Here is a 14,794-nt window from a genome sequence, read left to right on the forward strand (position 1 = left end):
CAGGTATAGTGGCCTGGTCACCCTGGACGTTGGCTGTGTTTGAGTTCCATGTGCTTGATGTATAGAGGGATCTCGTGGTCTATATCCACAGCTGTCAGAAAATGGCAATGCAGGTAGATAGAGTGGTAAAGGAGGCACATGGTATGCTTGCTTTTATCGGTCAGGTCATTGAGTAGAAGAGTCACAAACTCATGTTGCAGCCATTCCAAATCTTGACCCAGAGTCATTAAGTTCCCAACCACAGAAACAAGGCTCACTAGCCTTTAGGGTCCAGGTTTATTCCGGTTGCCCTTTTAGAAAATGGGGACACCATCCCCTTATCCATCCTCCTGTCTTCTGGTACCTCATTCATGTGAAAATACAATCATTGTTAAGGAAGTATATTTAAAAAAAATCTAAGTTGCAAAATTCCTTTTATTTAAAATAAATTACACACAAATGTCTGTCCAACGTATTTTATTTCATTAAATTACGTATTAGAATGAACTACTTTGAAGGTTCTAACTCAAAGCACAAACTCAAGGCAAGACTTTGTACAGACTGAAAAGAGCAGTTTCAAACTCAAGCACTATTCCAGAGATATACATTTTCCTCCAGCAAATATGACAGATGTCACTCCTTGTTATAGTAGTGCAGAGGGACCCTACAAATTAATTCCTATCAAAATTGATAAGTGGAAAGATTAAATACAACCTATTTGGATGTACTGCTCCAAAGAGTAGTAAACAACAATTTACATAGAAATAGTGCCATTTATTTTTAAAAGACAAGGAAAACCTTTATTGATAGGTTCAAAAATATTGCTCAGCCCATGGGTACCCAAGATCCCCTTAGCTCCAAAGCCCATTACTTAGTTCTATTCTTTATCTAATTTTCAGTTCAATTCCCAGTTTCATTCAAGATACAGGTCCTGATCAGAGCTTCAGTTACTGCATAAGGGTCACAATTTGCAGCTGGTCTTCTATCCTCAAAGTATCCGCATTGAATTTGCCCAACCTCGCGTGGGATTCTAATGCTGGCACCACGGTTTGCTACTCCAGCCGAGAAGTCATTGATATTTGAAGTTTCGTGTTGGCCAGTCAGTCTCCGACAATTATCCTTGCCTCCTCTTGGATCGTATTTGCGGATGTGATATTGGTGCCTCTTGCTCAGCTTTTCAATTGCTTCTTCAATGTACCTAAACCAAACATGTTAAATGCAAGTATGTTTAGTCTTTCATTCTGCATTATTTCAATCTACTACAAAATGAGGCAGAGACCACTTATTTTCCAATAGTCAGAATGGACAGGTTTTCTGGTGTGTTTTTGGACTGGCTTTCTCTCTTTTGGACTGCCTGTGTTCACCAGAGTCCATGCTTGTGATGCTGCTGCAAGCAAGATTCACTTTGACCCTACCTCCCCTACTTGTACACAATAAACTCAACTTGACCTGAGCAAGCATTAGACATGCACTCTGACCCTTCTATGGTGAGACTTTCCATGAAGGGCAGCAGAAATTGATACTCAATCATGCTAAGCCTTTAACATTCCCAATTTGAAAAGCCAGTTGACAGGAAACAGACCCTGGACTGTGACCAATTGGCCCCATGCATTCCCCAAACACTTATTTTATCCCTCTTCCCGGCAGCAGAGCCATTTGAAACATTGGTATCATATTAGATTTGGAAGCAAAATTCTGACTTGCTGCATTTCATGATGAAGATGCTGACCATTTCTTTAGATACAGAGGCCCTAAGCTTTGGAAGTCCGTGCACCAACGTCCTGCCTCCATTTCTTTCTTTAAGACCATTGAAGCAGGTATGTTCTGAAAACTAGTCACCTGCCCTTTTATTTCAAGTGATTCAGTCAAATTGTCTTCAATATTACCCTTGTATAGCAAATATAAAAAGGTTGCCATTTAAAGACATTGCTTTTCTCATCCCAACTCAAGTTTTTTTTTAAAACCTCAGAAATCCTGATGGTTCAGCATCTGGCTTGAATATTAGTTTGGAGCACAAGCAAGTGGTGTTCAGCCAAAGTCAAGGGTCTAGATTGTGGGCTGGATGCAAGACCAGAGCTGAAATTGTGACCATGGGTAGGCTTCCAGTCAGAGCCAGGGCCTGGAGTGCTTGCTGCCTTTTATTCAAGAAAATAGATACAGCAGGTAACTCCACACAAGTGGTTGGGAAGTTATTGGGTAAATTAATGTCTCCAATAAATTGAGTATAGCAGTGGCGGTGGGGGGTGGGGGGGGGGGGTTCCAATCTGACTGGAGATTTGTCTAACTCAACACCAATTGTGTTCAGCAAGAATCTGCTGGTACCTCTGCTGTAGACAAAAATGGAAGTGGCTCATTACAAGTTTTCAGATGACAAACATTTTGGGTCAGGATCCTCCAGATGTTTGTTCAAGATGTTGTGGCAAGTTGTCAAAGGATTCAGCATGATTTAGATTAGTTGGAAATGAGGCATGGCAGATGGAGTTTAATCCAAATGAGTGCGAAGTGTTGCAGTATAGGAAGTCAAATAAAGAGGAAAGCATGCAGGAAGTGGCAAGACCCTTAGGAACATTGATGTACAGAAGAAGCTTGGGGTGGAAGTCCATAGCTCTCTGAAAACAGCAACACAAAATAGATATGGTGATAAAGAAAGCTTCTGGCATGCTTGCTAACAAGTTACGGTATAGAGTAGAAAAGTTATGAAGTCACGTTGCAACTTTTAAAACTTTGGTTAGGCCACATTTGGAGTATTTTGTTTGTACTCTGAAGGATGTGGGGGCTTGAGAGGGTGCAGAAGAGGTTTATCTGAGTGCTGCCTGGATTAGAGAACATTAGTTTCAAGGAAAGGTTGAAGAAACTTGGATTGTTTTCTCTGGAGTTTTGGAGACCGAGGGGTGACCCGATAGAAGTTTATAAAATAAGTTTATAAAGGCATAGATGGGTAAACACTTATCATAGGTGGAAATGTCAAAGGCTAGTGGGCATAGTATAAGGTTAAAAATGTTAGATGGACACATGGACAGAATGGGAATTGAGGGATATGAAATATGTGCAGGTAAATGTACAGATTAAAATTGCCAACATGGTTGGCACAGTGCCTGAGAGTGCACAAAGTTAAAGAATTCAAACCAGCTTACTTGAGTCCACCTGGATTGCGCATGTCCTCAGTGCTGAAGTTGGCATGGCATCCAGCTCCATTCCAGTTTCCAGTTATTGGCTTTGGATCAAGTGTGGCTACAACTCCAAAGTCTTCACAGATGCGATGAAGGATGTATCTGGCCATCCACAAGTGATCTCCCATTTCAATCCCCTCACATGGCCCCACCTGAAATTCCCACTGGAAGAAAGGAGAAACAAGTTCTGGTTTAATCAGGTTCTCAAAGAGAAAGGGAAATGGGGTTTGTGTAACCTCTGAACAACTTGGTACCTGCGATGGCATGACTTCAGCATTGGTGCCTGCAATCTTCACTCCAGCGTAGAAGCAGGCTTTATAGTGAGCTTCTACTATATCTCTACCATAGACCTTATCTGCTCCAACACCACAATAGTATGGTCCTTGGAGAAAAAAAATTGAAGACAATGCAAGTCAATAGGAATTATGACAATACTAATTATGTTATTTAAAAAATACAATACACTTTCCTGCCCTTTCACCTCAACCTCAATAAGTGACTTTACAAACCAATGGCTACAAAACCTACATGGATAGGACAGGTTTGGAGGGATATGAATCAAACGCAGGCAGGTGGGACTAGTGTAGCTGGGGCATGTTGGCCGGTGTGGGCAAGTTGGGCCGAAGGGCTTGTTTGCACACTGTCACCGTGACTCTAAAGGATATTTGTTCTGGCACGCAAGCTCCCATGTAATTTGCAACCTCACCTGTCTATTTCAAAAGGAATATAAATGCAAATGAGTAATTTGGCAATTTAATATATTGCCTCTTGCGGAATGCAAATCATAGCTCAACAGCAGCAGGGTGATTCTAAAGATGAAATGTACAGATGTGAGCACAATGTTTCTCCCCATTTCAAGAGTCAAGTCAAGTCAAGAGAGTTTATTGTCATGTGTCCGTGATAGGACAATGAAATTCTTGCTTTGCTTCAGCACAACAGAACATAGTAGGCATTGACTACAAATGTTCATTTTTTTGGACATTTAAATAAAAACTTTCCAAGTATCTTTAATTATAGTTAAAAAAAACTCCCAAGGCAAGTCACAAGTACATTCATTATCTTGGAAAACTTGGCATTGAGTTACACAAAGAAGTGTTTGGGTAAATGACTAAAACCTTGGATAAGATGTTATAAAGATGGAAAGAAAAGGGAATAAGGTTGGAATATGCACAAATATTGGCGCTTTACACTTCCATTTCTCATCAGGAATGACCTCTGGGCCCTCTGGTTCTTCCTTGAACGGAGACCCAGTTCCCCACATCTAACACTCCCCTCCACCAGGTGGAACTAGTCCTCCTTAACTTCTCCTTGGATTCCTTTTCACTTTGTTCAAGTCAAAGGTGCAGCCATGACACTCCCATGTGGACAGCCATACCCATTTTCTTTGGATACACACAAAACTGCAGATGCTGGAATCTTTAGGTTGGAACCCTTCAGACTTCAAGTATTGAAGAGAAGGCAAGGCGTCTTGAATGTAGGTCAGCAGAGACAAGACAAGGAGACAAGATGGAATCAAGGTATTTGGAAAGTAGTTCGGTGGGACAGAAGCAGGTATAGTGGATACAGTGGGTCTGCTAGGATAGCCCTGACTGGATTTTGGCAAGGAGCTAGAAATAGGTAGTGCAGGATTGGGGGACTAAGGTTATTGGCTATGGAATGGAGATCACCAAAGATGGCAAGATCAGTAATGGTCTTGGGAGACCGTTATGAATCTTCACTTCTGGAAAACTCCCCTCCACCGCCAACAACCTTAATTCCCCAAACACCACACAGCCTGTGGGGTCATGGTCAAGGAGTGTCCAAGAGCTGATGCCTGGTCTAAGCACAGCTGAGGTCAGCCTGCCAGACTACAATGGCACCTCCCTAGTCAGTGAGTTTGATGACAATATTGGGGTTGTTACTGTGAGCAGAGGGCTGCATGTTCAGAGGGAGAGAGATTGGGATGGTAAAGGGAAGTGGAGGTCAATGCCACAGCAGCAGTTGGAAATTGAGATCTTGAGAAGGAGGGAGGACAGCAGGGAGAGTCCAGAGAAGGAATGGTGGAGTCACCGGGGAGCAAGGATTCCTTGCCAGAGGGCTAGAGGCAGAGGAGCTCAACATCATAGCAGGATCCAAACTCTTGAGGTGTGAGCACAAGGGTACAAAGTTTAGACTCTGCAGAGCACAGTCCATTCAGCATTGGAGAGGACCAGCTATTTGTTGGTTATGCTGAACATTCCTTGTTCCAAACATACCCTGGGACCAATCCTCAACTCTCCTCTACATCAATGACTGCATCAGGGCTGCTTCCTGCACCCATGCAGAACTCATTGATTTCATCAACTTTACTACTAACTTCAAATCTGCTCTCAAATTTACCTGGACTATGTCTGACACCTCACTCCTCTTTCTTAATCTGTCTTCATCACAGGGGACAGACCATCTATTGATATCCACCACAAACCCACTGACTATCACAGTTATCGGGGCCTCCCATTCTGTTCATTGGAAAGACACCATCCCTTACTCTCAATTTCGCCGTCTCTGCTGCATCCCAGTAGACTTTCCATTTTCGGAGATGTCCTCCGTCAGTAAACGCAATTTCCTCCCTGCTGTTGTGGATGAATCCCTCACCTGTGTCTCCCGAGTCCTGCAGCCTGGGAAGCTCCTCTTTCTCCCCCCACCCAGCCATAACAAGGGTAGAGTACCCCTGGTCCTCATCATTCACCTCAGCAGTCTTGGCATCCAACACATCATTTTACCACCTTCAAATGTGATCCCACCACTAGTCACATCTTCCTGACCCCACCCCTTACCACAGAGGCCACTCTCCCTACAATTCTTCGATTTGCACATCCCTCCCCATCCGCCCTGCAAGCACTTTTTCCTGCAATCGCTGGAAGGGGGAAGATAGTGTGTGGTTTTGGAGTTGGCGCATGGGTGACATTTCAAATGGCTTCAAGTTCACACTGTACTGAACAAGAGTTTGACAAGAGGAGTGGTGGAATGGTCGGGCATGGAGGTGACAAAGGTATGGGCGGGATTTTCCGAGGCAGAGAAGGATTCATCCAGTGCTGCAACCTGAAGTTTAGAGAACCAGACTTATTCGACTCTTATTCAACCTCACCAGGCACGGGATTAAATTCCACTTGTCAACAGTCCATCTAACCTATATCCTGCCTTGAGCACCATTCCTTGCTATCCCCAACATTAGCAACTTTTAAGTCATCGACAAGCTTATTGATATTGTAGCGGCACCTGCTAGTGCACGCAGTTATCGAACCCGGCGTTCGGAAGCCGCGGTCACGTGACTCGGGAGGGGCTGTTTTTGCGCGTTTTTTCCCTTGCGCGCGTTAGTTCAGCGCTGACCACTGTTGTGGGCAGACGTGTCTGATAAGCATGTATGCTGCAACTTGAACTTTTGAATAAAGATCTATTGAAAACTCCATTGGTCGTTTCTCAGACCACTAAATTGGTGACCCCGACCTGTCTAACCGTCGTTAGACAAGAAGAATTATGCAGGAAGAAGGTCTTCCCGCAGAATCGGCCAGCACGAGGCAGGACGCACCGGCCTTCAAACTGCCAGCCTTTTGGCCTGATCAACCTCAGGTGTGGTTCGCCCATGTGGAGGCACAGTTTCATCTACACCGCATCGACCATGACGGCACCACGTATTTTCATGTGGTAGGAGCATTGCCACAGGACTGTGCCTCGAGGCTGTTGCCCTATATCAGAGACCCTCTGTCCTGCGGCAAGTACGAAGGGTTGAAGACCCTGTTTTTCACGCTTACGGTCTTATCCGTAGAGACAGGGCGGCAAGACTGCTACATATGGACAGCATCGGCGAACAAAGGCCATCGGACGATCATGGCAAAGATGTTGGCCCTGATGGATGGGCATTAGATTAGATTCCTTTATTGGCATCGCCCCTGCCTGCTTGTTGAACAGGCGTTCTTAGAGCAGATGCCCGACGAAGTACAGCTAATGCTAGCGGGAGCTGATTTCAGCGACCCGCGGAAAGAGCCGACGAACTGTGGGCGCACAGACGGCAGGACGTTTACGCCGTCGCCCGCCGCCTGGTCACACAACGGGTGCAGCCGAACCGACATCGGGAGGAAGAAGAGACCCAGCCCAGCGTCGAAGAGGAATCACCGTGGCCAGTGGTCTACAGTCAACGTAGATGGTGCTACTACCACCAACGATACAGACCTGAAGATGTCGGAGCCCCTGTTCGTTTCCAGGAAACGCCCCGGCCGATTGTTCATAGAGGCGAACGCGATCGGCCCCAACTTACGCCTCTTTGTCCGCGATCGCCTTTCCGGTCACCGTTTCCTGGTGGACTCCGGTGCCCATGCTAGTATCCTGCCTACAAGCGCCCGAGACGTTCGTGCTGGTAAAGTGGAACCCGTCCTCTCGGCCATTAACAGGAGCGATATTCGCACCTATGGTACGCAAATCTAAATTTCGACTCCCACCAGTACAGGTGGAAGTTTATCATTGCCGACGTCGCCCAACCGATCCTGGGGGCCGATTTCTTGCGCGTGTTCTCCCCGTTAGTCGATGTGCGAGGTGGTCGCATGGTCACTGTGTCGGACCCATGCCCCGCCAAGCAGCACAACCATTCAACGCCCCTACAGCAACTCGTTGAGGTAGCTGAGATCCAGCAACCTTTCACAGCCCTGTTCGCCGACTTTCCAGGGTTGCTCATGCCCCGGTTTGACGGGGCCATGCCCCGTCATGGCGTGGTCCACCACATTCCCACGGAGGGACCGCCGGTACACGCCCGCGCGCGCCATCTCCCGCCCGATTAACTGCGCATCGCATGAGACGGGTTCCAACTTATGGAGGACATGGGGATTGTCCAGCGGTCGGATAGCCCTTGGGCTTCCCCGTTACACATGATGCCCAAAGCGGCCGGGGGCTGGAGACCTTGCAGAGATTACAGGCATTTGAACGCAGTAACTACAGCCGATCGGTATCCAGCCCCGAACATCCAGGATTTCTCGGCCCATCTGGAAGGTGCGATTATCTTCTCGAAGGTCGACATTATCCGCGGGTATAATCAAATCCCGGTCCACCCCGACGACGTCCCTAAAACGGCCTGTTCGAATGGCTCAGAATGCCTTTTGGCTTGAGGAACGCTGCTCAGGCGTTCCAAAGGCTAATGGATCAGGTTGGCCGGGGTTTGCCGTTTATCTTCATCTACCTGGATGATATCCTGGTAGCCAGCAACTCGCAGGCGGAGCATGTCAAGCACCTCCGCCTACTTTTCGAACAGCTGCGCAAACACGGGTTGGTGATCAACCCTGAGAAGTGCCAGTTCGGATTGCGCTCCATTTCTTTCTTGGGTCATTGCATCACCTCTCATGGAGCGCAGCCACTGCCCGAGAAAGTAGATGCTAACCGTCGCTTCCCCAAGCCTCTATTGGTCAAGGGTCTGCAAGAGTTTATCGGGATGGTTAACTTGTACCACCGATTCGTCCCGTTTGCAGCTGCCATTATGCGGCCGTTGTTTCAATGCCTGGCCGGTAAGCCTAAGGACGTGGTCTGGTCCAAGGAGGCACAGAAGGCGTTCGAGGGTGCAAAGGCCGCATTGGCCAACGCCACTATGCTGGAACACCCTAGGGCGTCAGCCCAAATGGCCCTCACCGTGGACGCTTCAGACGCTCCTTCGTCGAGCAGCACGTAGGTAATCGCTGGGAACCGCTGGCATTCTTCAGCAGGCAACTGTGAGCCCCCAAAGTTAAATACAGCGCTTTTGACAGGGAGCTCCTTGCACTTTACCTAGCAATCCGCCATTTTCGTTATTTCCTGGAAGGGAGCGCGTTCAACGCGTTTACCGACCACAAGCCACTAACATTCGCTTTGACCCTTGGTCTGCCCGACAACAACGGCACCTCGCCTACATTTCCGAATTCACGTCTGACATTCGGCATGTAGCAGGGAAGCTGAATGTTGTGACCAACGCGTTGTCCCGTCCTGCGCTGCCCAATGTTTCAGCGTTTAGCCTTGGCATTGATTACCAGGAGCTAGCAGCCGCCCAATGGGCAGACGCCGGTATGGAGATTTATCGCAATGCTGAATCAGGACTGAAGCTGGTCGAGTTCATCTGGCATGGTTTAAGGAAAGAGTCGCAGCATGGGCTCGATCCTACATCCCATGCCAGACCTCCAAAGTGCAGAGACATGTACACCCGCCGGTCCAGGATTTTGCCGTCCCGGACGGCAGGTTCCTGCACATCCATGTAGACCTGGTAGGTCCCTTGCCTTGTTCGCGTGGGGCTACCCACTTACTGACTATCGTAGACAGGTTTACCAGGTGGGCGGAGGCAATCCCGTTGGCGGATACCTCTGCTGATGCATGTGCGAGGGCCATGGTATCCCATTGGATCGCTCGTTTCAGGGTCCCCTCACATATTACCACCGATAGGGGGGCCCAGTTCACGTTTTCATTGTGGTGTGGTTTGGCGCAGCTGTACGGCGTGAAGCTGCACCAGACTACTACCGCTTATCACCCGGAGTCTAACGGGTTGGTTGAGCGGTTCCATTGGCACCGCAAGTCGACGATCAAACTGCTCTACACCGACATCCGTAGTGCAGTCCAAATCAATGGGTGGGAATCAGACAGTTTCCCTGTAAGGTCTGGAGTCAGGCAGGGTTGCCCTCTCTCTCCTGTCTTGTTTGTCTGCTGTATTGAACCTTTTGCCGAGTCCATCAGGAAGGATGCGAGCATAAGAGGAGTGACATTGCCAGGCAGTGGGGGCATTCAGGTCAAGACCTCCCTGTACATGGACGATGTCGCCGTCTTCTGCTCGGATCCAAGGTCGGTCCGCAGATTGATCAGCATCTGTGACCAGTTTGAGTCGGCCACGGGAGCCAGGGTGAACCGCAGGAAGAGCGAGGCCATGCTCTTTGGCAACTGGCCCGACCGATCTTCCATCCCCTTCACCATCAAGCCTGACTTCTTGAAGGTGCTGGGAATCTGGTTCGGGGGGGCTGAGTCGAGTAACAAGAATTGGCTGGAGCGGATAGCCAGGGTGGGGAGGAAGCTGGAGCTGTGGAAGCAACGCTCCCTCTCCATAACCGGGAAAAATTTGGTCATCAGGTGTGAGGTGCTCTCGGGTCTGCTGTACTTGGCACAGGTGTGGCCTGTCCCTCCCTCCTACGCCACGGGGATCACCCGGGCCGTCTTCCAGTTCATCTGGGGGTCGAGGATGGACCGGGTACGACGGGTCACCATGTACAAGTCGGCAGACAACGGGGGCAAAAGCGTGCCCAACGTCGCCCTCATCCTGATGGCCACCTTTGTGTGTGGCTGCATCAGGCGGAGTGTAGAGCCAAGGCACGTGGGCACTAAGTGCCACTACCTGCTGAGGTTCTACCTGTCCCCGGTGTTGCGAAGGATGGGCCTGGCGCAGATGCCACGCAATGTACCAGTCAGCTGGACATTGCCGCCCCATCTGACGTCTGTTGACAGGTTCTTCCGGACCAACACCTTTGACCACAAGTCCATCGGGCAGTGGTCAGCACGTAATGTCCTGCAGGCACTGCAGGGAAAGGACTCGATGGATCCGGTGGCGTGGTTCCCAGAGCAGACTGCCCAGCTTGTCTGGCAAAATGCCTCATCGCCAGAACTGACCAACAAGCACCAAGACCTGGCTTGGCTGGCGGTGAGGGGAGCCCTCTCAGTTAGATCCTTCCTGCACCGTCGGAACCTCACTACCAGCGCACGCTGCCCCCGGGACGGTTGCTATGGAGAGGAGACGGTTGCCCACCTCTTTGCAGAGTGTGGATTTGCAAAACGAGTCTGGAGAGGTATGAAAGGGTCCCTGGAACGATTTATCCCGAACAGCTCCGTCACAGAGGACTCTGTGATTTACGGACTGTTCCCAGGGACACATTCAGAGACTGACATCGAGTGCTGCTGGAGGGTCATCAACTCGGTGAAAGACGCTCTTTGGTCTGCCCGAGCGTTGCTCACCACCCAGCAGAGCGAGATGTCCGTCAGGGAATGTTGCCGACTGGCCCACTGCAGACTGCAGGAGTACGTGCTAAGGGACTCGCTGAAGCTTGGTGCAGCCAACGCCAAGGCTCGGTGGGGGAGGGCCACAGTCTAGGGTCCTTCCGCTGCTGGACATGGGGGGCACAGTATGGTGGAGACGCCCCTCAAATTAAATTAAATTAAGGGAAGGTATCCCACACCAGAGGGCCACATGAGTGGCACGGGTGGGGGACATTTTTTGTGGAACTTGAAATGTCAGATGGAAATTTTCGCACTTTGTACACATTGTATATATTTATTACTTGAACAGGGGCCACAGAGTGGCACTGGTGGGGGACTGTTTGGTGAAATTTGACAAATGTAAAAAAAATTGTACTGGAAAAAGTTTGTATAGTCTCCGAAAATGTCGGATGAAATTTGTTTTGAATGGTTCAGAAATTGTATATATTTACCAATTGAATAAAGTATATTTTGAAATAAAAAAAAAAAAAAAAAAAGTCGACGTTAAAAGCCCGACTCACCGGCCCTGATTGGGTCGACCAGTTACCTTGGGTCCTCCTGGGCATCAGAACAACGCCAAAGGAGGACCTCAAAGCCACCTCGGCCGAGTTGGTTTATGGCTCGGTTTTGCAGGTTCCCGGGGATTTCTTGCCTGTCCCTCCGGACCAGATTCCACCTCACAGTTGTTGGCGGACCTTCGCGAGCGGGCGCGCGCTTTGGTCCCGGTTCCCACTTCCCGGCATGGTTCGTCTTCGGTACATGTGCCTACTATGTTACGGGATTGTGCTTATGTTTTTGATGATGTTATGATTGTGCTCCGTAGAGACGCTAATCGCTCGCCGTTACAGCGGGTGTACGAGGGTCCGTACAGGGTGCTCAGTACTGGTGTCTCGACGTTCACGTTGGACATGGGTGGTAAGGAAGTTCGTCTCCGTGAGCCGCCTTAGGCCTGCACACGTTGACGAGGATAGCCCAGTGACAGTGGCTACTCCACGGCGTAGAGGACATCCACCTGCTGTTTGCCGCCCTCTGCACCCGTTACCTCCGGTCGAGTTTTTCCGGTCCCCTTTGTTACGCCCGTCCCTCGTTCGCGTTTTTCGCGTCCCTCCGGTACTGTTTTACCGGTCCAAAATGTTACACTCGCCCAGCGACCTCGGTCTATGCATTCCGGTCGTACCGTCCGTTTCCGAACGGCGGATTCTGGGGGGGGGGGGGGGGGGGGGGGGGGGGGGGCATGTAGCGGCACCTGCTAGCGCACGCAGATATCGAACCCTGCGTTCGGAAGCCGCGGTCACGTGACTCGGGAGGGACTGTCTTCGCACGGTTTTCCCCTTGCACGCGTTAGTTCAGCGCTGACCACCGTTGTGGGCAGACGTGTCTGATAAGCCTGTATGCTGCAACTTGAACTTTCAAATAAATATCTTGAAAACTCCAGTAGTCGTTTCTCAGACCACTAAAATATCTCCTAGATCAACATTCACGCGTCTAATATAGATCACAAACAAAAGTTCCAGAACCAATCCCGACTGGTGACAGTGTCCAGTCAAAACAGATCCACCAGTTTGAAGAAGGGTCCTGACCCTAAACATCACTTTTCCATGTACTCCAAAGATGCTGCCTGACCCGCTGTTACTCCAGTACTTTGAATCTATCTTTGGTATAAACCAGCATCTGCAGTTATTTGTTTCTACCAGTTTTGGATCTAGTTTACACTTGGATTCCACATGCCTTAACCTTCTGGACCAGCCTGTCACGCAGGATTTTGTCAAACGTGTTTACCAAAGAACACGTCCATCGCCCTGCAATTATCTAATTGTACGAATGCAATTCAGTTAAGTAACACAACCGCGAATGATTCAATGTTAGATTCGCTCATGGGTGAAAATCTACTTCCAAAAAAACTGCCGAATGAACTCAGCGGATCAGGCAGCACCTGTGAAGACGGAGGGTTTCGGGTCGGGACACTGCATCCGTTCTGCTGCTCGATCCGCCCAGTTCCTCCAGCACTTTGTTTTTTTTCCACCCCTCTGATTCCGGATTCTGCAGTATCCCGCGTCTTCATCAATTTCACTTCCTGTTTCAAAGTCCCGAAACGTCACCCATTCCTTCTCTCCAGAGATGCTGCTTGTCCCGCTGAGTTACTCCAGCTTTGTGTCAATCTATCTTCGTTTTTTTTAGTTTTTTTTAAATATATATATATATAATTTAATTGCCACACAACCAAGGTCGGTGGAATTTGGGTTGCCAGCAGCGGTACAGTAATAAAGAACACAACCACAATAAAAATTTTACACAAACATCCACCACAGCATTAAACATGCAGTTTAAACCAGCATCTGCAGTTCCTTCTCGCTCAAAGATTAAGCATGCACTTCAAATCATTCAGGTTGGGTCACCAAAGCGTTGAGGACTTACAGTAGAAGAATATTATCTTTTTTTTAAATAAAATTATTTGTCTTCCTTACCTTGCGGTCCCGGAAATCCGTTTTGCGGCCAACTATACGGATGTCCATCGATTCCTAAGAGTGAGTACTCCTGTTCCAAGCCGAACCAGGGGTGAGTGTCTCTCGCCTGTTCCATCGCCTGAAAACATGTATGCCTCAGGTTGGAATCTACAACACAGCAGAGATAGTCCAAAATTAAACTCCAGGATTTGCACAGATAAAGCAATGGTTAGGCGGGGGGTTAAATAAATAACGTGTTAGTACAAAACATAACGTGGAAGTAAAAGGACAAGTTTTAATTGAAAACGCCACGAGGGATTTAGATAGGGGTCGGTGCATAATCAGAGAGATTGGTCTACCTGCCGGCTTTTGATTGTACTTGAGAACTTCGCAGAGTACAAGTTTGTTCGGATTCAGTGCGAAGGGATCTCGGAAGATACGGACTGGAATCAGAAACATATCGCTGTTGGAGCCCTCCGCCTGGGCGGTGCTGGAGCCATCGAAATTCCACACGGGGATGTCTGAAGACGAGGACAAAACAAGTTATTTGAGTTCGGTTGGAAACGGCGGCGCTGAGAGATGTACGGATTATACTGCACCTTTCAAAGCATGCGGTTCACAGTCCAGGGTCTTGGTTTTCGAGCGAAGATGTTCTCCCGTGCCATCGATCCAGATATAGGTCGCCTGTACATTGCTGCCCTGGGGCAGGTTCAGGTAATGCTCTCTCAGAGCCTTGTTCAGCTTGGAACTGGCGGCCACCGACATCTGGGCGAGTCAGAGAGGGGACAGTTGTAGGACTGCGACTGGCGCTCACCTTTCCCCCCCTGCAGACAGGACGGCAACTGCACCGGGAACCGGCGAACCACGGGGGGACTTTAAAGAAAACTGGGTGACGTGGAAGAGGGCGGAGTCCCGTCACCGATTCATTCATGAATAGGACGCAGAGCCACTTTGGAAATAGTTGGGATGCCAAACTCTTAGCGTGTATACCAAACTTCACCCCGGGGGACTAAACCGGTCACAGACACGAGGGAGATGGGAAATGTATTCGGAATGGGGAAGTGAAAGGGGATGGAGTTGAGGGGTTACACACCAGGTCAAAGAAGAGGGAGGGAGAGGGAGAAAGAGGAGTTGGGAGGGGGGGGAGTGGGTGAGGAATAAATGAGAAGTGGGGTGATGGATAGAGGGTTCAGATGTGGAGGGGAAAGAGGTTTGGGATAG

General features: G+C 49.0%; 1 protein-coding gene across 1 annotated transcript; it reads right to left on the reverse strand.

The window, feature by feature from the left end:
* Positions 1-439: 439 nt before the first annotated feature.
* Positions 440-14,473, reverse strand: LOC116990733 (glutamine synthetase-like). The gene is made up of 6 exons (XM_033048662.1): positions 14,173-14,473; positions 13,933-14,094; positions 13,595-13,741; positions 3,404-3,531; positions 3,114-3,313; positions 440-1,177 (listed from the first exon to the last, which is right to left on the reverse strand). The coding sequence occupies exons 1-6, from the start codon at positions 14,336-14,338 to the stop codon at positions 880-882; spliced, it is 1,101 nt and encodes a 366-aa protein (XP_032904553.1). The 5' UTR covers positions 14,339-14,473; the 3' UTR covers positions 440-879.
* Positions 14,474-14,794: the final 321 nt, after the last annotated feature.

The sequence above is a fragment of the Amblyraja radiata genome, chromosome 32 (assembly GCF_010909765.2).
Source record: "Amblyraja radiata isolate CabotCenter1 chromosome 32, sAmbRad1.1.pri, whole genome shotgun sequence".
Classification (NCBI taxonomy): domain Eukaryota; kingdom Metazoa; phylum Chordata; class Chondrichthyes; order Rajiformes; family Rajidae; genus Amblyraja; species Amblyraja radiata.